The sequence below is a fragment of the Pogoniulus pusillus genome, chromosome W (assembly GCF_015220805.1).
Source record: "Pogoniulus pusillus isolate bPogPus1 chromosome W, bPogPus1.pri, whole genome shotgun sequence".
Lineage (NCBI taxonomy): Eukaryota > Metazoa > Chordata > Aves > Piciformes > Lybiidae > Pogoniulus > Pogoniulus pusillus.
Window position 1 is genome coordinate 5,382,037 of NC_087308.1, and position 25,187 is coordinate 5,407,223.

Sequence of the window (25,187 nt, forward strand, 5' to 3'; positions counted from 1 at the left end):
ATTGTGTTCAGTTTTGGGCACTGCAATACAAGAGAGATGTGGAGGTGCTGGATCAGGTCCAGAGGAGGGAAACAAAGCTGGTGAAGGGCCTAGAGAATAGATCTTATGATGAGTGACTGAGGGAGCTGGGGCTGTTTAATTTGAAAAAGAGGAGGCTGAGGGGAGACATCATTGCTATCTACAACTACCTGAAGGGACGTTGTGGAGAGGCTGGTGCTGGGCTCTTCTCACAGGTAACTGGAGACAGAACAAGGGGGAATGGCCTCAAGCCGAGACTGGGTAGGTATAGATTGGACATTAGGAAAAAGTTTTTCATGGAAAGAGTGGTCAGGCACTGGAATTAGCTGCCCAGGGAGGTAAGTCACCAGCCCTGTATGTGTTTAAGGGTCGTTTGGATGTGGTGCTTAGGGATATGGTTTAAGGTGAATGTTGTAGAGTAGGGTTATAGGTTGGACTTGGTGATCCTGAGGGGCTTTTCCAACCTGGATGTTTCTGTGATTGTGAATAACAATTCATCATTAGAAAAGTACTATTTTGCATAGCTTGCTTTTTTTCCCCTTTCCCCCCCTCCATTTCTTGAAGATATTATACTGACAACCCTCAATATTGAGATGATTTAATTAACTAGAGAAGGGGAATGAGAGAACAATTTAATTTCTATACGTTATTAAAAAAAAAGCACCACAAAAAAACACAAACCAACCAACCACCACAAAAAAAAACAAACCAAACAAACAACCACAAAACCACCCACACACAGGTCATTACCAATGAGAAGATATAACCCCTTTCAGAACCTTTTTGATCTACAGCTTAAAACCAGCTCAAGTTCAATAAATTGAGTAGAAGACAGTTTATTATTGCCAAATGGGTAATTTGGGGGAGGTAGGGAGGTGTGCCTCTAAAGTGTTAAAAAATTTAGCATGAAGTACAGGATTCTAGCTTAAATTTTATCTGAGACAACCTACTTAAGTAGTTTACTATTTCTTCAATAATTTTCAGGGAGGATCTTCAGCTCAAAAATATGTTGCAAATAAGACTACATTAAAAACAAAGCACTGATGAATGTTTTTCAGTAACACTGTATGTAGTACAGTCCCTTTTGCTCAGAAATTAATAGTGATATACATGCTCCTTTGAGAGCATTTATTTTAAAATATTAAAAAATGTTAATAAAAATTGAAAACCACAAGATTATGTATTTTAAGTGCAGAGAAGTGAAGCCTGGATAACTATAAGCATCATGTCTCAATAACAAAATTTATATTATTTATATAAAACATCTTACTCTCTGTGTTTTTTCTTCTCTGTTTCACTGGAAGAGTCATCTGTAGAACCTTCACTATTTGATGAATCCTGTAGATGAAGGGAAAAATACATACAATTCATTACCAAAGCTCCCACTTCCAAAATGAAATTATATTCTTCATGCCTTATTCTCTTAATCTCCGTCAGTGTTGAATAAGATCAGGATTGCTATTGATTTTATAATTCTTCATCTATGAATATACCATGTCAGCACAACTCTAGAAAACACTACAAAACAACCTATTTTAAAATATAATTGTTGTGCCTACATATAGTTGTAGTTTAGACTGCTGCAAGTTGATCAAGGTGAAGCTTCTATCAAAAGCCTAATAAAATCTCTTGCCTTTTGTGAGAGCTCTCTCACCTTTAAACACCACTAAGAAAATTCTGATAATAGAATGCATATTTAATCTCTCTCTACTCCTAAACAATAAATAATAAATAAATTGATGAACCTTCTTAATCTCAGAGATTACATTTTGATCATTTTTATCTTAGAGTCTTCAGGAAAAGAGTACTTGACAGCTTTAAATGAATATTTTAACTATATATGATGAACTCCCTTTATTTTTAATGATGATCAGGTAAGTCTGACTAAAAATAAAAGACACCCAAATTAATGATGAAATACTTGTGATCACAATGCTTACTTTCTTTCTTTATATAATGAAGGAAACATGAAAGTCTGCTTTTAAATAAATTCTAATTCATAGTCATTAGTGTCCTTCAAAGATATTCCTACAGCACAAAGGCAACTTTTAAGTTTTTTAAATCTCTAAAATTGAAGTATGGTTCTTAAAATGCACAAATTCTTTTATAACCAAACAAAAGTTGCAAAAATCTAGCTTTCTACTCCATATAGTGTTTTTAAAAATGGCAGCAGTTACCTTTATATAGAAACAATAGTGGGGAAGTCTTTTAGTATTTTTAAGTCTCCTTATGGAACTCAGAAGGCAGAAATACAATGGAAGTTAATACTATGTGACTTGAAACTTTTGTTCATACATCACAATATCTAGTTAAAAATGTCAAATTAAATTGCTATAATTTTGGCAAAACTCACCTAAAGACATGCAACTAAATATTTTCCCTTCCCTATGACTCCTTATAAACACATCTGTTATTTGAACATTACTTTTATAGACTAAAACTATATTTTTAAACACACACACACTCTTAACAGAACAGAACCTGGCTCTAAGTAATTTTCTTTTAATGTATGGGGTAATAAGACATGTATGTTTACATTTTATTTACTAACTTATATGTTATTCACCTCTTCTGAACCACTGTCTGATGAAGTTGCCTTCTGCTGTTGTTGCTTCTTGAGCACTGCTGATCTCTCCACAGAGTTTGGATTGAACTTCCAAAACTGAATTGGAATTCAGATACAAGTGTCATTTAAACCTATTGAAACTTTAAAGTTTACCACATATTTAAGATGAGCAGCATCACCACTAACATGGATCTCAAATTTATTAGTAATAAAAAAATCACTATAAAATAATAACATTAATAACATTGGACGGAATCTTAAATTAGTGAGACTTCTGCAGAAAGAAATGTTATATGACCTGGCACAGTTGTGCAGGCCTCTGTATTACTAAGATAACTTCTTTCTTTGTAAAGTAAACTTTAAACTGATCTAGAGAAGTCATTTCTGGCCACTTAGCAGATATATTTTTGATTCATACAGGAATACCAAAGTACATAGAATCACAGAATATCTCAGGTTGACAGGAATGCAACTCCCTGCTCCTTGCAGGACTGCCTAAAACTAAACCAAATGCTCCTTGAACTATGATAGGCTTGGTGCTATGACCACTTTCCCAGGAAACCTGTTCCAGTGACTGGCCATCCTGTCAGTGAAGAATCTTTTCCTAGCGTCAAATATGAACTTCCCCTGACACAACTTCATTCAGTTTCCTCATGTCTTATCATTGGTCATCAGAGAGAGGAGATCAGCACCTACCCTTCCATTGACCCTCTTGAGGAAGTTGTAGACTGACCCTTCTGCCTGCTCTTCTCCAAGCTGAACAAATCAAGTGACCTCAGGCACTCATAAGTCTTGTCCTGGAGACCTTTGACCATCTTGATTACTCTCCTCTGAACACACTCTAATACTTTGATGTCCTTCCTATACTGAGGTGCCCAAAACTTCACACAGTACTTGAGGTGGGACTGCATCAGTGCAGTGTAGTGGGACAATCACTTCCCTCAACACGATAGCTATTCTGTGCTCAATGCACCCAAAGATGTGGTTGATCCTTTTGGCTGCCAGGCCACACTGTCGACTCATTCAACTTGCCATCAACACAAGCCCCTAGATCTTTCCACGGGGCTGCTCTCCAGCCTCTTCTCCCCCAGTGTTATACATATATCCATAATTACCCTGTCCTAGGGACAGAGTCTGGCACTTGTTCTTGTTACATTTCACATGGTTGGTGGTTGCCCAGCTCTCTATCTAGACCTCTCTGTAAGGTCTCTTAATCTGCTAGGGAGTCCACAGCTCCTCCTACTTTAGTATCATCAAACTTACTTAATATACATTTGATCACAGAATACAACCAGTTGGAAGAGACCTCAAAGATCATCCAGTACAACCCTCAACCCAGCACTGAAGAGTCAACACTAAACCATGTCCCTAAGCACCAGGTCCACGTGCTGCTTCAACACCTCCAGGGATGGTGACTAGACCACTGCCCTGGACAGATCATCCCAATGTCTAAGAACCCTTTCGGTGAAGAAATATTTCCTAATATCTGGCCTAAACCTCCCTTGGTGCAGCTTGAAACCATATATTCTAGTGCTGTCACTTGCCATCAAGAAGAGGCTGCCCCTTCCTGGCTCCAGTCTCCCTTCAGGTAGTTGTAAAGAGCAATGAGGTCTCCCCTCAGCCTCCTCTTCTCCAGACTGAACACCCCCAGTTCCCTCAGACACTACTCATAGGCCAGGTGCCCCAGGCCCTTCTCCAGCCTCACTGCCCTTCTCTGGACATGCTCCAGAACCTCAATGTCCTTCTTGGAGTGAGTGGCCCAAAACTGATTGCAACACTCAAGGTGTGGCCTCACCAGTGCAGAGCACAGGGAGGTGATCACCTCCTTGTCCCTACTGGCCACTGTGTTTCTAATCCAAGCCAGGATATCACTGCCTTTGTTGACCACCTGGGCACACTGCTGGCTCATGTTCAGTCAACTGTCAAACAATACTCCCAGGTCCCTCTCCAAGTTGCAGCTTTCCAACCACACATCCCCAGGTCTGTAGCTTACCATGGGGTTGTTGTGACCCAAGTGCACGACCCAGCACTTGGCCTTGGCCCATCAGTCTAACCTGTTCAGATTCCACTGTAAAGCTTCCCTACCCTCTAGCAGATCAACACAGCCACCCAGCTTGATGTCATCTGCAAACATCCTGAGGGTGCCTCAGTCCCCTCATCCAGATCATTAATAAACATATTAAAGAAGACAGGCCCCAGTACTGAATCCTGGGGGACACCACTAGTGACTGGGCACCAGCCAGACTTAACTCCATTCACCACTCTTTGGACCCACACACTAGCCATTTTTTTCACCCAATGCAGAGTGCACTTATCCAAGCCTTGTGCCATGAGTTTCTGAAGGAGAATACTGTGGGAGATAATGTCAAAGGCTTTACTAAAGTCCAGGTAGACAATGTCCATGGCCCTTCCCTCATCCACTAGGCAGATCACCTTACTGTAGAGGAGATCTGATTATTCAGACAGGATCTGCTTTCCTATGCCCAGACAATTTATAAAAAACATTGTAGAGCACTGGCCCCGTGGAACCTCACTGCTCACTGGCTGCCAGCATAACATAACTCTTTGAGCCCAACCTGTCAGACAATTACCACAAATATTACGGACTTGTCTAGCTGCCTACTGGACATTTTGTCCTGAAGGATACTGTGAGAGACAGTATCAAAAGCATGAACATGAAACAAAAGAAAAAGTAAATCTATACCAAAAAAAAGAATCTTTAACAGCTCTTGAATCTTACAATAGGAAATGATAAAATGTTTTGAGTTGGAAGGGACCTTTAAAGGTCATCTAGTCCAACCCCCCTGGAATATGCAGGGACACAAAATCATAGAATCACAGGATTGTTTTGATTCAAAGAGACCTCTAAGATCATCAAATCCAGCCATCAACCTAAGACTACTATGGCCATTAAACCATGTCCCAAAGTGCTATGTCCACATATTTCTTAAACACCTCCAGGGATGGCAATTCCACCACCTCCCTGGACAGCCTGTTCCAATGCCTGACCACTCTTTCAGTGGAGACGCTTTTCCTAATATCCAATCTAAACCTCCCCTGGTGCAATTTGAAGCCATTTCCTCTCATTCTATTGTTATGAAAGCTAAACATGCATTCATTAACACAATCAAGTTAAAACTTTGAGTAAAAAGTACAGAGCTTTTATTTGTTTAAATGAAAGCTGCTCTTGTAACTACTCTTCACTGAGTGTTTTTCCCTCACAAAGGGTTAATTGATATGTTTTGATTTACCTCAGATCCATCAACTTTTGGTGGTGGTTTATCTTGAATTTGTTTCTTCTCTCTAGATGTGTCAGACTCTAATTCTGATTGACTGCCTGATTCTGAACCAGACTCAGAGTCACTGCTATCTGATTGACTGCTACTTCCGTCACTACTGCTTCCAGAGGTTGAACCAGATCCAGAAGCTGATGCTGACACAGAATCATCATTCGATTGGCTGCAATTAAAAGTTAACAGGACATTACAAAATGGGTAATTAGATTATTTTTTAAGTCACATTAAAAAGACTTTATTTTCACCTATAAAACAATTGTTAGGTTAGCTCAGACACAAGGATAGCATTCAAAGGATTAAATAAATCAGGAATGGAAAATCAAAGATTAATCAGATACTTTAAACCTTAAAAGAAAACAGAGAGAGAGAAGCAAGAAGGGAGAACATTAATCATTAATGTAAACAAGTCAAACAATGGCCTTTCTCACCCACCCAAACACTTACTTGGCTCTAACAAACCCCACATATTTTTGTGTATGCCCACACATACAATTGTTTTAAGTTTTTTTAGATCAGCAGTGCATGTTCCCCAAATTTTTTTTTGATCACTGTTGTGGAGGGCCTGTAGGCACGAAAATAGGCTTATTTATGCCTTGTCCTGCCTGGACATGTTTTTCTGCCCACACCAGGGGTAAACACATTAAATAAACACAAAGGAGCATAACAAACCTGGTGCCATAAAGTCTGGCCTGTCCAGGGCCCCTGATTGTGTAAGCAGTTGTATAAGCCCACATGCCCGGCTCGTGTTTACCAGGTGCTAGGCCCATGCTATCCCCATATTTGGGAGGTCCAGGCTTATGGATTTTGCCTATTATGGTAAGGTTGGCTAACTGCCAACCTGATTGGTCATTTTGGTGGCCAAGGGGCCATTAATCTCGGCCCACATTTGATAAATAGAGATACACAAGTAAACAACGTGCTCACTTAGACTCACCCATACTGCTTTTTGCTTATGCTTGCCTGTCTGCCAGTTCACCCTCAGTGCATCTACTTTATTCTATGGAGACATAAGCTCCCAGCCAGCCGTGCACACCTTGCACGCCACTGCGGTGAGTTACTAGGACTAGATCCTGTGTTGCCTGCCTTTATCTACGGAGTTCAGACTCCCGTGCAGCCGTGCACCCTATTGCACACCCACTGCCTTATTATTGCCTGGTGCACACCACTGCCACTGAGTTACCAGGAGCAGACTCCACTTGTCTGCACACAATCGGCCTGCATGGCCAGCGTTACATCGTACTCCTTCTGCACCTGAGGTCCTGCCTAAGAATCTCTGGACAGAGCGTCCAGAAGAAGCCAGGAGAACAGGGCAGATATTGCATCCTTCGCCAGGAGAACAAGGTCAGAGACTGTCCTTTCCCCAGAAGCCGGGAAGATTCTCCTTTCCCCTAAAGCCAGGAGGATTCCAGCCTCAAAGTCCACAGGCAGACTCCCCTGAAGATTGGATGCTTGTATAGGCTGTGATGTAGCCCTGGAGGGTGATTGATAATAAGAATTTGTAATGCTTTAATGCCTCTGTAATTTCTATAGCCTTCTGCCATAGAGCAGAAAGAGCATGGGCCCACCTACTGGGCAAGAAGCATATTGACCCCAAGCGGTATTTGCTGCGGGGAAACTCCTCTCTCTGTTTATAGTTTGAATGTCTGCTAATTATTAACAAGTTACTGTTTGATATTATTCCTAGAATGCCTTTCATAACCGTGTAGATCTTACTAATATTAAAATTCATTGGTTGGGGGTGGCAAGAGTTCAGAATACTGAAGTTAATAAATTATATATTTTTATAAAATACCCTCTTCCACCAATTAATTTCTCCCCTCCACCACAACTGGCTGTCATGGAAGGGATCAGAGCCCATTTGCCTTATTGCAGAATTTTCATTTGTACACAAAATTGTGGCTCAGAGGCCTTCCATCGAAAAAGTCAAAACAATATTTCCTATCTGCTTGCACTGACGCAGCTGCTGTACCAGCAGACGCACAGGCCTTGAGAGAATCTCTCTCTCAGAGAAGCAAAGACATAAACATGGCTATGTTTTGGAAAAAGGGTTCGAATTCTCAGACATGGTAACCACTCGACAAACATCTGCTGGGGGCTGACCCCTGGGTGGTTCCATAAGTTGTTTTTGGTGAGAATTAGCCAATTGTATAAGTTGATTATAACTTTGTACCAATCTGTAAAGCTAACACAAGTCTGCCTGAGTTGGTTGAACACACCTCTTCTAAAATACTATAAAAAAAATACCTTTTGCTCCTTACCTTAACTTAACTGGCCCCTCGCTCTCCACCCTGCACCTCTTTTGCTCGATACCCTGATCGCTGATTACACACGCACACACACGCAGCATTTGCATCGCAAACAACCAGCTCAAGACTGCACCGTTCCAGACAGGGGCCCGATCCTTACGAGCCCCGGGAGTCAGCATTCAGCTCGACCGGACCCACGGAGCCTCGGACAACGCGCCTTAAAATCCATAAAGACTTTGAAACTTCTCTGAACTGCATTCGGGACAGTGAGTAATTGATAAACTTCCATTTGAAACTGAATAACTTCTCAAGACTTCAATGAACTCTCTCATATCATAGACTCTTTTCATTTTAGTCATTCTGTATGTTAAATCTCAACTACGAACCAAGAATCTACGCGGGATAATTACAAATAAGTTTGGGGAAGGGGATTTCTAGTGTATAATATTAAATTACTTATACCTTTTCACAAAACATCGGCCTCGCATATCATTACTTCAAACCTCCCCCCCCAAACAAACTTTCCCGTCCGTGACACTGGCGTAGGCGGCAGAATGCCCCTCCGCGACAATCATACATCTCTTCGAAGCAAATATAAATTCAAATTTCTTTCCCTAGTTTTACTTTTTTACATAAAAATAATAGGGGGGAAAATGTATCATTAAGGAAGTACTTGCAGTACTTTAAGGAACTACATTTCATGCTGTGATTTGGACCAACCACATACAAAACAATACCAAACACTTGATTAAATAAAGTGTTTATAAAAGTAAATGGAAAATCAGAAATGTGCTGTCACACATAATATAAATCCATCTAGTCCTGCCTCACCAACCTGATCTCCTTTTATGATCAGGTTACCCGCCTGGTGAATGTGGGGAAGGCTGTGGATGTAGTCTACTTGGACTTCAGCAAAGCCTTTGACACTGTCTGCCACAAGAAGCTCCTAGCCAAGCTGGCAGCTCATGGTTTGGACAGATTCACTCTGTGCTGGATCAAGAACTGGCTGGATGGCAGAGCTCAGAGAGTGGTGGTGAATGGTGCCACGTCCAGTTGGCAGCCAGTCACAAGTGGTGTTCCCCAAGGATCAGTGCTGGGCCCAGTCCTGTTCAATATCTTTATTGATGATCTGGACGAGGGCATTGAGTCCAGCATCAGTAAGTTTGCAGATGACACCAAGCTAGGAGCAGGTGTTGATCTGTTGGAAGGTAGGAGAGCCCTGCAGAGGGACCTGGACAGGCTGGATGGGTGGGCAGAGGCCAATAGGATGAGATTTAACAAGGCCAAGTGCAGGGTTCTGCACTTCGGCCACAATAACTCCAAGCAGCGCTATAGGCTGGGGACTGAGTGGCTGGAGAGCAGCCAGGAGGAAAGGGACCTGGGGGTACTGATAGATAGTAAGCTGAAGATGAGCCAGCAGTGTGCCCAGGTGGCCAAGAGAGCCAATGGCATCCTGGCCTGCATCAGGAACAGTGTGGCCAGTAGGACAAGGGAGGTTATTCTTCCCCTGTACTCAGCACTGATCAGGCCACACCTTGAGTACTGTGTCCAGTTCTGGGCCCCTCAATTCAAGAAAGATGTTGAGGTACTGGAACATGTCCAGAGAAGGGCAACGAAGCTGGTGAGGGGCCTGGAACACAAATCCTATGAGGAGAGGTTGAGGGAACTGGGCCTGTTTAGCCTGGAGAAGAGGAGGCTCAGGGGTGATCTTATTACTGTCTACAACTACCTGAAGGGACATTGTAGCCAGGTGGGGGTTGGCCTCTTCTCCCAGGTAACCAGCAATAGAACAAGGGGACACAGTCTCAAGTTGTGCCAGGGTAGGTATAGGCTGGATGTTAGGAAGAAGTTTTTCACAGAGAGAGTGATTTCCCATTGGAATGGGCTGCCCAGGGAGGTGGTGGAGGCACCGTCCCTGGGGGTCTTCAAGAAAAGACTGGATGAGGCACTCAGTGACATGGTCTAGTTGACTGGCTGGGGCTGGGTGATAGGTTGGACTCGATGATCTTGGAGGTCTCTTCCAACCTGGTTGATTCTACTATGATTCTAGTCCAAGCACCCTGCCATGGCAGGATCACACAGGAATGCATCCAGGCAAGTTTTGAATGTCTCCAGAGAAGGAGACTCCACAGCCTCTCCAGGCAGCCCATTTCAGTGTTTTGTCACCCTCACAGTGAAAAAGTTTTTCCTTGTGTTCATGTGGAGCCTCCTATGCTCCAGCTTGCACCCATTGCCCCTTGTCCTATCATTGGACATCACTGAGCAGAACCTGGCTCTGTCGTCCTGACAGTCATACTTCACATCTTTATAAACATGAATGAGGACACCTCTCACTCCCCTCCTCTCCAAGCTAGAGACTCAGCTCCCTCAGCCTTTCCTCATAAAGGAGACATTCCACTGCCTTCAGCATCTTTGCGGCTCTGCACTGGGCTCTTTCAAGCAGTTCCCTGAGGTCTTCTGGAACTGAAGAGCCCAGAACTGGAAACAATATTCCAGATGTGGCCTCACCATGGCAGAGTAGAGGGGGAGTAGAACCTCTCTCAACCTACTAACCACTCCCCTTCTAATACACCCCAGGATGCCCATGGTCTATGCCCATGGCCTTCTTGGCCACAAGAGCACATTGCTGGTTCATGGGCATCCTTCTATCCACCAAGACGCCCAGGTCCCTCTCCTGTGCTGCTCTCCAACAGGTCAGTCTCCAACCAATCTTGGTTCATGGGGTTGTACTTTCCCAAATGCATGACTCATTAAATTTCTTCCTGCCCAACTCTCCAGCCTGTCTAGGTGCAACAGAATGGCAGCACAGCCAAAACAACTCCCAAACCATCACAAGCCTCATCCCCCTTTGAGAAAGATGTCTCCTGTTTGATGTAAATAACTCTGGTGCTGTGCAAGCCATAGCATTGTCAAAGGAACCCAAATTTGTGGTGATGACACCAGCCATGGAGCCATGTACTAACGGACTGAATTTGATTGTTCATTCCAATGTCACTGCCTGTGACTGGGAAAACAGAAGATGCCCTGTGCCTCAGAATCTCTCACCACTCATCCCAAGGCCCTAAAGTCTCTTGGGCTAACAGTCATTACCTGCTCTCCACCTACATGGAAGATCATAATGGGGAATAGTCCAAGGACATCACCAGGCTAGGAAGTTTCCTAGTGACATCCCTAATCTGAGCTCCAGGAAGACAGCAAACCTCCCTATGAGAAGGGTCTGCCCAACATATTGGACCATCTGTTCCCCTCAGAAGGGAGTCACCTATGATTATGTCCCTTTTTTTTTTCCCTTGTAGATGATGTTGTGATAGGGGTGGTAGGCTTTTCTGAGTGTGGATATGCCTCTGGTGTAGGTTGCCCATCATCTGTCTCTTCATTTGGCTGGTCTTTCACAATCAGAGCCTCATATCTGGTTTTAAGTGACTACCTTACCTTTGCTAGCTGTTGTGGTAGGTCTAAATAGGCCAAAATAGGCTTATACATATCCTGGCTTGCCCAGATGTTTTTCTGCTCTCCCTCCTTCTGCTATGGGGAGAAGCAACTGCGGGAAAGAAGACAAAGAACCTGGAGCCACTGAGTCTAAGGACCCTGGCTTGCCCAGACTTGTTTTGCTCCTGTTTGCATCCTGTGGTAAGCTGTGCTACTTTGAAGCAGGATAGAATATTTTGGTGAGAAGAACTAGATCATAGGCTGTGAAAGGAAAATAATGGTGATGTCTACTCCCCTCAGAGTCTTGCTGAAGAAGAAACAAAAACATTAGATAACACTCTCGCCATTTTGTCGCACTCTGGCTGGGCTCTGACTGAGCTGCATCTCCCTAACCTCACCTTCCATTTGGCCTAACCCACCTTTGCTTCATAACCTCTTGGCTGAACCTCTATTCTTCTTTAGGACTGGGGTAAGGTTGAGAGGGGTAGGGGGAAGGTGAGGGGTGGTTGAGAGCCACTCCTGGGGACTCAGATTTCTGGGAGGGGAGTTGTGCTTCTGTATCACCTTTTACTTGTATATTCCTGTATATAATTGTATATACTGTAAATATCTGCTTGTATATTGTGCTAGCTGTAAATAAATAGCTTCATTTATATTCCCAGAGCCATCTGAGACTAGTCTGGGTGATTTCTAAAGTGGGGGGGGGGGGGCAGGGAACACCCAAACCATCACATACTTTTATTTGGCTTCCCCAACGTGGGGCAAATTCATTTGAGTGACTGTTAATTAACTCTGGGAATCAGAATGAAGCTAATGAAGCAGCTATTTTACTTGGTGGGGGCTACTATGTGGCCTGTTTTCTGTTTTCTTGTGAACAATTGGATCAAAGCCCAAATAGTTAATTACTTTCTTAATGTAGCTTATACGAAGGCTAAAGCTAAACTCACAACCATTTTCTGGTCCTGGGGCGATCTCATTCTTGGGTATGCTGGTTTTAATGTCACTGAAAACTTTACCAGTAATATTACAGGGGTATTTACCAATAATTTTACAAGCAATCAAAGCACTGCCTTATCTAGGGCATTAATGAGGGTGATTCAACCCCAAACTGAGATGCCAGACCCTTGTTCAGAATTTTACTCAAGGCAAACTATGGCATGTCTGGTGGCTGTAATTTTATGTCTTGTAATTTTGATTTTCATATTAATTCTGGCATTATGTGTGAAAAATTCTAATGCAATGCCTATGAAAGCTAAAAAGAGAAAGGGACAGTGTCGCAGAAACAGTGTACCAGTGGAAATCAAAACAAAGATAACTCAGGGGCACAAAAACTACCTTCTCCCCAGCAAGATTCAGGGACAGTCCCTACACCTCCCTCTTCAGATTCTGGAAACACTGCCAACACTCCTAGCGGGAACGACAACAAAGCAGGATTGGCAGGCATCCCAGGAGCACAGGCAAACACTCAAAGCCAGAATGTTCCTAATAATACTGATAATACTAGTAATACTAACTCAGTCAGTTCGAATCCACAGCCAGCAGACCAGAACCCTGTTAGCTCTAAGGCAGATCTGACCTCACAGACCTCAGGCCAGACCCCTAATGATTCAAACCCTCCAGTAGACACGTCAAAGTCTGTCGCTGTGCAGAACGCCTTTTTGGCACCTGCTAAAGCGAAAGCCAAGACACAGCTTTTGACAAAGTGTGATTGAAAGGAGGATGTAAGAGAGGGGACCTCTGGTGAGCAACAGGAGGAAGAAGAGGCATTTAGTCTTCAGGACCTGGCGAACATGCTCAGATCCCAGTACTCTGATGAGAGGAGCGCTGTGAGGTTGGCTGCCAACAAAGAGGATGGTTCCAATGAGTTTAAGAGTGCTATGAGGAAGGTTCTGTTTCTACGCCAGGGACAATCAGATCAACAGGAGGAAGAGGAGGACAATGACATCCAGGACTCCAATGATCCACTCAGAGAGGTCAGGGAAGTCAGAAAGGAATACTAAAGGGAATCAGGTGAACCAATCCTAAACTGGTGTCATGGAAGGGATCAGAGCCCTTTTGCCTTATTGCAGAATTTTCATTTGTACACAAAATTGTGGCTCAGAGGCCTTCCATCGAAAAAGTCAAAACAATATTTCCTATCTGCTTGCACTGACGCAGCTGCTGTACCAGCAGACGCACAGGCCTTGAGAGAATCTCTCTCTCAGGGAAGCAAAGACATAAACATGGCTATGTTTTGGAAAAAAGGGGTTCGAATTCTCAGACATTGTGACCACTCGACAAACATCTGCTGGGGGCTGACCCCTGGGTGGTTCCATAAGTTGTTTCTGGTGAGAATTAGCCAATTGTATAGGTTGATTACAACTTTGTACCAATCTGTAAAGTTAACGTGAGTCTGCCTGAGTTGGTTGAACACACCTCTTCTGAAATACTATAAAAAATGTACCCACTTGTACCTCTTGCTCCTTACCTTAACTTAACTGGCCCCTCGCTCTCTACCCTGCACCTCTTTTGCTCGATACCCTGATCGCTGATGACACATGCACACACACGCGGCATTCGCATTGCAAACAACCAGCTCAAGACTGCACCGTTCCAGACAAGGGCCCGATCCTTACGAGCCCCGGGAGTCGGCATTCAGCTCGACCGGACCCGCGGAGCCTCGGACAACGTGCCTTAAAATCCATAAAGACTTTGAAACTTCTCTGAACTGCATTTGGGACAGTGAGTAATTGATAAACTTCTATTTGAAACTGAATAACTTCTCAAGACTTCAATGAACTCTCTCATATCATAGACTCTCTTCATTTTAGTCATTCTGTATATTAAATCTCAACTACGAACCAAGAATCTACGCGGGATAATTACAAATAAGTTTGGGGAAGGGGATTTCTAGTGCTTATAATATTAAATTACTTATACCTTTTTACAAAACATCGGCCTCGCATATCATTACTTCAAACCTCCCCCCCCCAAACAAACTTTCCCGTCCGCGACATAATGGCGCAGCGAGCAGTGTCGGGAAAGATGGATTTATTTTACAGAATGGCAGATATTATTGGATTGGAACATTTAAAACCGGCACTGGATATAAATAATTTAGTCAGCTCAGAACAAATTTTGAACAAGTTGGCAGATACGGTAGCCACATTGTATACGACTTTGCAGGAAGATAAAGATAAAGAGCATATCGTTACAGTACCAGCGTGCTCAATCCGAGCGCAATATGAATTTGATAATTTGCAATATGGTATCAATAGTTCTAAACTTGAATTGAAAGAAACGAAAGAGTGTTTTAACGAACAAATTAATCGCTTGAAAAAAGAGTCAGAGAGCTGGGAACGGCAAAGCGGAAGGCAAGAAAAGGAGATCGAAAAGTTACAAGCTGAAATTCAGAATCTCCGTTCTAAGATGCAATGGCAAAACAAGAGACTTGAAGCGGCACAAGAAGAGCTTCAGCTATTTCGAATGGACAGAGAGATTGCCGTTGCCGATACAGAATCCGCGGTACCTGAGGACCCCCAAATGCGTTTTTCAGAAGAACAGTCAGAACCGACAGCTGTCCGAGATTTGTCAATTTCTTCGCCGGTAAGGACTCAAAGTTCACAACTGCACTTGTCGGCAAAATCTTTTCAGCCGCGGCAGCAGGAACCGCAATTGCAGCCTTCACCACTCCCTTTGCCGCGCACCCGAGCGTCCCTAAATCAGCGGCGGACGCTGCCACCACAGCCACTGTCGCCACGAGTGACCACTCTTCATACCGCCACGACTCAAATGGACCGCCACGCCGAATATCCGCCATTTGATCCACAGCCGCCATTGTACAGCAGCAGCTATGAGTACGTACATCCACAGCCTCGCCGGAAAGAAAAGTACCGCCCCAAGCCGTTGCCTGGAAACACACCAAGCAGCAGCGACGAGGAAATGGAGGAAATCTACGGGAGAATGAGACCCTTCTCCATGAGACTCGTGTTCAAATTGGAAACCGTTTACGGGAAAAAGGGCAAAGGAATGACGACTACGCGAATCCGACCATACACAGCACTGCAGATGCGTGAGTTTAGGGAAATGTATTCCCGCATGCCTCATGAAACCATAACTGACTATGTATACAGGGTGGTGGAGAGTGGTGCCGATTCGGTAATCTTGTCCCGCGAGGAAGTGGGGAGAAGTTCCTGGGGACCTGCAGTGTTCCTTGGGAATGGTCCCGAGGGGGATGTTGCATTAAGTTCTAGAATCTTTTATTGGGCTAATTCCTTTGATCCTGTAGATAGAGATGAACCAACAAAATTTCGTATCACAAACTGTGCTGAATTGAATGAAGCAGTTACTAAGTTAGCGTGTGTGCAGGCTATGTATGAGGGGGGAATTTATCCAAATCCTATGGATGCCCCGATAGACCCACGACGGTTAAGACCCTTAGTAAAAGGTCTGTCAGGAACTTTAAGGAGCATATGCGATGCAAGAAAAGAGCAAATTGAGGAAATAGTGCAATTTGGTGATGCAACAGGGTATAATTTAACCTACCACATTACATGGGGAGATCTGTTGGAGGAATTATCCATCAAAGGGTATAATTTAGGTTATTATGAACCTGTATCTCCACCGGCATCCTTTTTTGAGAAGCAGCAGCCTGGAAACAAAGGCAGCTACGTGGTCACTCCACGTGGGAAGAAGCAGGAAGTACGGCACGCAAAAGCGTCCCAGAGTGCCTACTCTGGTGGTCCTGAAAGTCCCAAAGGGAGTCCCAGAAGGAGCCCTAGAGCGAGCCCATGGTCTAGTCCCAGGGGGAGCCCTGAGCTAAATCGTCGCTATAGCTCGAGGATGTCCTGGGGACAAAATCCCAATAATGGGCAAGATGCATACCAGAGGCAGAACATTAAATATGGGGTGAAACCCCGTGATTTGTTGAAAAGGAACCGGGCGAGAGACCCCATGAAAGCTGAATTTTTTGGAATAATGGGAGGTTTAGAAAAAAGGGTGCAAGATATAGTAGCTAAGGCTATGAAACACATCCTTGAAGAAAGAGAGACAGGAGGGAACTACGGTAGGAGTTCCAGAGCCGCCTCTCCTAACAGGCCTGATCAGTCTTTTGCTTCTGATCAGCAGGGGGCCAAAAGCAAACAAAAAAACTAGAAGTAGCGGTGAATGATTCAGGCCACATTTATCGCTTCGTGTATGCATGCCAATGGTCTGACAAACCTGAACCTGCTATTATGATTCCAACAGGACCGGACAGAACTGCTGTGAAGTATCTAATAGATACAGGCGCACAAATTACAGTGCTAAATGTGCAACTGGCAAAAAGCCTAAGAATCCTGCCATCCAGGAGAAAGGTAAAGATAATGGGTGTCACAGGACAGCCCGACCTATGTCCCTTGGCTAAAACATATTATGGTTACCTGGGGAAAAAAGGAGCACTATAGTAGAAGTGGCCTTAAGTCCCTATCCAGGAAATATTCTGGGATTTGATGTTTTGGCAGGCAGGAGATGGCATCTTCCAGATGGTACATTATGGAGCTTTGGTTATTATGAAATGGGGACAAAAGAGGCAAAATCAGCCCATGCTCGTGTCCGAATGTTGCAAACTGCTCCTCCACTACCAAAATCACAAATTACTTGTGTTGCACAATATCCATTACCAGCAGCAGCTAGGCAAGGCATTACTGAAGTGATAACTGACCTGGCGAAAAGGAAGATCATCACCAGAACACATTCTCCTTACAATTCACCCGTCTGGCCAGTCCGAAGACCAGATGGCAGGTGGAGATTAACTATCAATTTTAGAAAACTCAATAATAATACTCTTCCTCTCACTTCAGCAGTTCCAAGTTTATCTTCCACAGTGACAGCCATTCAAGCAGCTTCTCACGCCTGGATGGCAACTATGGATGTGAAGGACATGTACTTCATGGTGCCATTAAGAGAAGAGGACAAACCACAGCTTGCATTCACCTGGCAAGGTATTCAATACACATTCAACAGTCTTCCACAGGGATACAAACACAGTGCAACTATTGCACATAACACACTTGCAGCTTTGCTTGACACTATTCAGCTTCCTAGAGATGTTAAAGTTTATCATTACATTGATGACATCTTGGTGGGAGGAGATGACAAGGAGCAGGTTGCAAAAGTAGCTGAGGACATTCGAAAATTGTTGACTGACCAAGGGCTAACTATTCCAAAGGAGAAGTGCCAAGGCCCAAGCCAGGAGGTTAAATTCTTAGGATCTTGGTGGGTGGCAGGTGCAGTGTCAGTTCCAGAGGATACCTTACAAGAAATTGAAAAGGGCCAAATACCCCAGAACAGAAAGGAGCTACAACAATTGTTGGGCACCTTGGGCTACTGGAGAAAACACATCCCAGGTTTCTCCGTGATTGCTCATCCTCTGTATGATTTGCTTAAGAAGCACAAAGTTTGGGATTGGACTCCACGACATTCTGAGAGCCTGAGAGTTCTTAAAGATGAACTGAAGGCATATCAGAAGTTGGGGCCCTTGCACCCAAAGGATGCCCTAAGGGCTGAATGGGGTTTTTCCGAGCATGCCTCATACTGTGGAATTTTTCAAAGGGGACCCAATGGTCCTAGCAGAGCTCTTTTATTTTCATCAACCGCATTCAAAGAGACCGAGACACGGTACTCGGAATGGGAAAAGGGACTCCTTTCCCTAACTCGAGCTGTCAAAGAGGCAGAGAAACTTCGCACTACACAAGACATTGTAGTGCAAGGCCCATTCCCACTGTTGAAATCGATCCTTAAAGGATCTCCTCCACCAGAAGGGATTGCCCAAAAGGCTACCATAAGAAAGTGGTATGCCTACCTGGAGGGAATCTCACAGCTTTTGACACTGACAGAAGGACCTACAAAAGTATCCAAGTTGCAGCAGCCCATAAACCCTGATGGAGCACTGCTTGGTCAACCATATAAACCTTCTCCTATTCAGGTGGCCCCAGCAATAACCGCAGACTCAGATAAGTCAGGAGTGTGGTTTACAGATGCATCCTCACAGAGGGTGGGGTTCAAGTGGCGTTACAAAGCTGCTGCCTTGGAGATTAGCACGGGCCAAACCATCACTGAGGAAGGTGATGGCAGTGCACAGGTAGGGGAACTGCGTGCTCTCATGCTAGCAGCAGAGCATGGAGCAACAACCATTTATACTGATTCCTACTCCACGTTCAAAGGCGCCACTGAGTGGATTTGCCAGTGGGAAGCGAATCAGTGGAAGGTTTCAAACGTAGAAGTTTGGAGGGCTGATGACTGGAAAAGGCTACTGGAGATAGGCCGATCCAGACCCCTTCAAGTAGGCTGGGTTAAAGGGCACTCTAAACAGCAAACTCCAGCTGCAACCTGGAATGATCAGGTAGATTACCTAGCAAAAATAATCATGGTCAATGATGAAAAGGATGAGTGGTGGAGATTGGCTGAATGGCTACACATTAAAAGAGGCCATTCAGGAAAGGCAGACCTCTACTACGAATGTAGATCCAGAGGATGGCCAATTTCTATGACCACCTGTCAGGCAATCATTTCAGCTTGTCCACAGTGCACGATTAGGCTGAAAGCCAATCACCCCAACCTAGCACCAGCTCAACATATTAGAGAAGATAAGAAGCTATGGAGCACATGGCAAATTGACTATGTGGGTCCATTTAAACCCTCACATGGGAAAAGATACATACTGGTGGGGGTGGAAGTAGTCTCCGGATTGGTCATGGCTACAGCCACTAATGCTGCCACAGGCACTCAGACTATTGAGGCCTTGAAGCAGTGGTTCAGTTTTTTACCAATGCCAGAGTACATCCAGAGTGATAATGGATCTCACTTTACAGCATCATCCGTACAAGACTGGGCTAGGGGTGAGGGAGTTACATGGGTATTCCATACTCCCTACTATCCTCAAGCTAATGGTGTGGTAGAAAGGTCAAATGCTTTAATCAAGAAGCATGCCATTGTATCAAGAGGTAATTGGGATAAACGTTTATCACGTGCAGTCTTCATTATAAATAATCGATGGGGCAATTATGGTAGTCCAAAAATCAAAGCCTTTTGTCCTAATGAACCAGTATGAAATGTTAATTATCCGCCAGATAAATCCCAACACCATCAACACTCGCTACACAGGTTACAGGTAGGACAACCAGTAATGGTAAACTTGCCCTCGATTGGAGTTGTGCCTATGACCCTATCGAAATCAAATGGGTTGTACGCATGGGAAGCAACTGATGTGAGTGGGAAAACTCATCGCATAAGCGCACGATGGATTGTCCCAGACTTCTGAATTGCTTTCACACATTTCTTGTTTTGTAAATGTTTAATAAAGCTATTTGTTATTCAGGGGGTGGGTATATAGGGATTGATCTGTCTTAAACTGGTTTAGATTATAGTTATGTTTATGTATTAGGTACATTGCTTGTATGTTTTAAGGTTTAGAGGTATTGTATATATAATAGTTGTGTATAGTTTGTACATTCCATTTCTTTTTCGATTTTCTGGCCTATGAGCCAGGGGGTGGAATATGTCATGGAAGGGATCAGAGCCCTTTTGCCTTATTGCAGAATTTTCATTTGTACACAAAATTGTGGCTCAGAGGCCTTCCATCGAAAAAGTCAAAACAATATTTCCTATCTGCTTGCACTGACGCAGCTGCTGTACCAGCAGACGCACAGGCCTTGAGAGAATCTCTCTCTCAGGGAAGCAAAGACATAAACATGGCTATGTTTTGGAAAAAAGGGGTTCGAATTCTCAGACATTGTGACCACTCGACAAACATCTGCTGGGGGCTGACCCCTAGGTGGTTCCATAAGTTGTTTCTGGTGAGAATTAGCCAATTGTATAGGTTGATTACAACTTTGTACCAATCTGTAAAGTTAACGTGAGTCTGCCTGAGTTGGTTGAACACACCTCTTCTGAAATACTATAAAAAATGTACCCACTTGTACCTCTTGCTCCTTACCTTAACTTAACTGGCCCCTCGCTCTCTACCCTGCACCTCTTTTGCTCGATACCCTGATCGCTGATTACACACGCACACACACGCGGCATTCGCATCGCAAACAACCAGCTCAAGACTGCACCGTTCCAGACAAGGGCCCGATCCTTACGAGCCCCGGGAGTCGGCATTCAGTTCGACCGGACCCGCGGAGCCTCGGACAACGTGCCTTAAAATCCATAAAGACTTTGAAACTTCTCTGAACTGCATTTGGGACAGTGAGTAATTGATAAACTTCTATTTGAAACTGAATAACTTCTCAAGACTTCAATGAACTCTCTCATATCATAGACTCTCTTCATTTTAGTCATTCTGTATATTAAATCTCAACTATGAACCAAGAATCTACGCGGGATAATTACAAATAAGTTTGGGGAAGGGGATTTCTAGTGCTTATAATATTAAATTACTTATACCTTTTTACAAAACATCGGCCTCGCATATCATTACTTCAAACCTCCCCCCCCCCAAACAAACTTTCCCGTCCGCAACAACTGGCTAGTGAGATGCCGTAGCATTGGTGCAAATGCCCTGCAGGGAGGAGACAAGTCTGCCAAGCAGCTAGGACCACTCCCCAAGGAGAGTGGAGTGGACAAATACCTAGCAAGTCCTCTTGGTAAGGTTAGCTTGTGGACATGCCTCCTGTTGGCTGTGGCTATGAGATATCCTTCCCGAGATGATCTGCCATGGGCTGCCAAGAAGTGGAACACCATTGAGCAGGGGATTAAGCTTCTGAAGGAGTTTGCTGTGAAGGAAGTGCTTTATGGAGATCATGGCACACATGAGCCTGATGACATTCCTCTAGGAAGAGGTCTCATGAAGAAGCTTATTAAGCTTGCTCCTTCATCCTATGCTAACATCTTGGCCAGCAAGCTTCTATCAAGGAGTGATAATGGAAGGTCTTTCACTGTTGGTGAATTCACTGACCAGCTCAGGCAGATAGAGGACAGCTTGTCACATTCTGCCCTAGTCTGTTAGAGCCTTTTTGCTAGTGGCAATAGTCTGGCAAGCTAACCACCCAGGCTCAGCTAGCAATCCCTAAAACCTGTTCTGCAAGCGACAGTAAGTCAAAGGTTCAAAAACCCAAAAGTGCAGACGAACATCACAGTCACAGGAGAGTGGATATGCACCACGTCTTTGTTGGTTCTGTGTGGCAGTCAATGTTGTAGAGTCGCAGATGTATCTGCTGTCCAATATTCCTCCTCAGACTCCCATAGTTCTGTATTCACTCCATAATTCTCAGAAATCTTGATGTTCTCATTATATTCCTTAGCTATGAGTTGCGTCTGTCCATTGTGCTTAAGAACTACTAACTTCTAAATATGATACAAAGATATGCCCTAGATGTTACTTTCAGGCTATTCTATTAGACCTTTTCCCACAATCCTTCATTTGCTTTGAGAATTTAAGGCAGTGTTTCTCATCTCTTTGCAGGACCCTTGCAAAGAGGTAACAAGCACGTTGCCATCTGTGCCAATTAAGTGGGCTTTGGCCTTTACAACAGGTGCTAAACTGAATCTCTATTTTGCTGTTACCTATTCCATTAAACGAGAATCACTGAAAACTCATGAAAATACCCAAATTCGTTAACCATGATCAAAACTTTACAATCCATACACATGTAACCACCATTTCAATACTCCTTTCAAGATCTTGCCACAATTCTGCCATCTGAGCAGGATTTCTGCTCACTTTAAGAAAAACAGGCTGGTCATAACAAGCTGGTCTCCATTTTATGGCCTGTGAAAATAAGTGATCAAACACAAACAAATACAAAAACAAATGCAAAGATATTCATTGCCTAGGCTAACAAATCCATTGATCTTGTCTGTGTGGTGTGCCTAGAGAAACTGCAGACTTTCTTCATACCTCCTTCCTTGTCTTTCTACCCCCCTTTCCCCCCCTCCTTTTTTTTTTGATCCCAATGATACCCAGATATACAGAAAAAACCCAAGAAAAACATCCCATGATATCCCTATATCCTAAAATCCCACAGTTGTCATATTACAAACTCTTAGCCTTAACTATATTATCTTAGCAACTTAAGGATCTAGGAAATGAAGGAAATAGGAGAAAAAGCAAAGAAAATTGAAAAAGTGTGGTACCACAGCAGAGTCAGAATCAGCACAGAGGGGGGAATAAGATCCTCCTAAAATTCTGGCACAATCAGTAATCATTTAACATCCTATCCAGTAAACTCCTAACCTCTAAGATCCAGTACAATCAAAAGGATAGAAACATCATCAAGATTGACGTCAATAATCATATAGGTAGTAAGATACAAAAATACGAATCTGTCACTTTAAGAATCAAGCCGCCCATCTCTATGCCAGGGGAGGGAGGGGTGTAGGCAGGCCGTGCTGACCGTGCATCAGGGGAGGGAGGCGGGGGGGGCCTCTCAGTCCCGCGGGGAAGGAGGAGGGATGGGGGAGAGTGCGCTGCTCCGGCAGGCATGGGGGGAGGAGGGGGCATGTGGGCGTGAAACCGACAATAGAACTGCAAGTCGGGGGCAGCTGCTTCGCTGATCTCCAACTCTGTAAGCGGGGGGGAATGGGCTCCGCTGAGCTCCGCAGGCAGGGGGGGTGGGGGAATGGGGCTCCACTGAGCTCTGCAGGCGGGGGGGGGGGGTGGCTCTGGCGGCGGTGAGGGGCTCGCAATCCGAGCAGTTTCTCAGCTTGTCTGGACCACCCACTCTCCCAGCCCCCATCCCGTACAGTCTCTGCTGTTCATCCCTCTGTCTCTTTGGTGTTTTCTTTTCTTGTGGATATGATCGGTGGGGGCATGGGGGGCCACACCTCCAGACGGTGAACCAGACCATCAGGGTCCTCAGCAGAGTACCTAAGCAGGTTATTAGCGGCACCCAGCAAGTCAGTTCGTACGCAGGGCTGTAGGAGTTCTAAGAAAGAGTTTAAACTGAAAAGCTTCTTGTTGCTTTCGCTGGCTGCCAAGACACCAAAAGTGGGGGGGGGGGGCGGCTGCTGCTTCTGGAAGGCGCCTGTCTACGGCAACTGTCCCCCGTCTTTAATAGTCCTATTTTTGTAGAAATTATTGGATCCAGTGGCCTGTCCCGATCTAATACCGGGCCGCCTGAAAAAGAAAAGGAATAAAAACGGCTTTCCCAACCAGGGGGCGTCCTAGCGTCCAATCTCTCCCATCTCTGCCAGCTCCTTACTACGTGGAGTTGAAGTAGCGTTTCAGCCCCTTATCGGGGCCCTAACAGCTGGGCTCAGCGCTTTCTTGTTCGTGGCCTGGAGGCCTCTCGATGATCCAGGATGCAGGCCTCAACGCGTGGCCGCGCAGCCACATGCAGAAACATGCACCCATTCAGATAATGCAGGAATGGTATCTTTTACCAGAAAGGAAATGGAGGTTTTAAGATCCTCCTTCAGTTATTTCATACTCTCTTTCATCTCTGTGGACGTAGTTTTTATGTCAGAGACTACGGCAGAATGTGACAAGCTGTCCTCTATCTGCCTGAGCTGGTCAGTGAATTCACCAACAGTGAAAGACCTTCCATTATCACTCCTTGATAGAAGCTTGCTGGCCAAGATGTTAGCATAGGATGAAGGAGCAAGCTTAATAAGCTTCTTCATGAGACCTCTTCCTAGAGGAATGTCATCAGGCTCATGTGTGCCATGATCTCCATAAAGCACTTCCTTCACAGCAAACTCCTTCAGAAGCTTAATTCCCTGCTCAATGGTGTTCCACTTCTTGACCGCCCATGGCAGATCATCTTGGGAAGGATATCTCAGAGCCACAGCCAACAGAAGGCGTGTCCACAAGCTAACCTTACCAAGAGGACTTGCTAGGTATTTGTCCACTCCACTCTCCTTGGTGAGTGGCCCTAGCTGCTTGGCAGACTTGTCCTGTAGCACTGCTTGGGGTTGTTGTTGGGATATTGAACGGGACCGGACCCAGCACTGATCCTTGGAGAACAGCACTAGTGACTGTCTGCCAACTGGATGTCGCACCATTCACCACCACTCTGGGCCCAGCCCTCCAGTCAGTTCTTGAACCATATCAAAGTGAATTTGTTCAAGCCATGAGCTGCCAGCTTTGCCAGGAGCTTGTTGTGGCAGATGCTGTCAAAAGCTTTGCTGAAGTCCAGGTAGACTACATCCACAGCCTTCCCCACATTCACCAGGCAGGTAACCTGATCATAAAAGGAAATCAGGTTGGTCAGGCAGGATCTGCCCTTCCTAGACCCATACTGGCTGGGCCTGATCCCTTGGCCATCCTGTAGATGCTTTGTGATGGCACTCAAGATGACCTGTTCCATGACCTTGACTGGCACTGAGGTCAGGCTGACAGGTCTGACATTTCCCGGTTCCTGCCTCCAGCCCTTTTTGTAGATGAGCATCACATTGGCCAGCTTCCAGTCTTTGGGGCCCACTCCAGTGAGCCAGGACTGTTGATAAATGATGGAGAGTGGCTTGGCCAGCTTATCTGCCAGCTCTCTCAGCCCCCTAGGATGGATCCCTTCTGGACCCACGGACTTGTGAGGATCCAAGTGACTCAGCAAGTCCCTTACTGCTTCCTCCTGAATTACAGGGGGACTATACTGGCCCCTGACTCCATCTGCCAGTTCAGGAGGCCAGTTGTCCTGGAGACAACCTGTCCCACTATTAAATGTTGAGGCAAAG

The 25,187-nt window shown here is 44.7% G+C and overlaps 1 protein-coding gene across 8 annotated transcripts in view; it reads right to left on the reverse strand.

Annotated features, from left to right (window-relative positions):
- LOC135192841 (chromodomain-helicase-DNA-binding protein 1) overlaps positions 1-25,187 on the reverse strand; it is a 272,474-nt gene that overhangs the window by 185,420 nt on the left and 61,867 nt on the right. For 7 of the 8 annotated variants that reach the window (XM_064176221.1, XM_064176217.1, XM_064176219.1 and 4 more), the window contains 3 exons: positions 5,836-6,043; positions 2,585-2,680; positions 1,289-1,356 (listed from right to left, as the gene is read on the reverse strand). In XM_064176221.1, coding sequence (XP_064032291.1) covers positions 1,289-1,356; positions 2,585-2,680; positions 5,836-6,043 — 372 coding nt within the window. The remainder of the gene's footprint in view (positions 1-1,288; positions 1,357-2,584; positions 2,681-5,835; positions 6,044-25,187) is intronic. The other variant, XM_064176220.1, reaches the window with a different exon arrangement.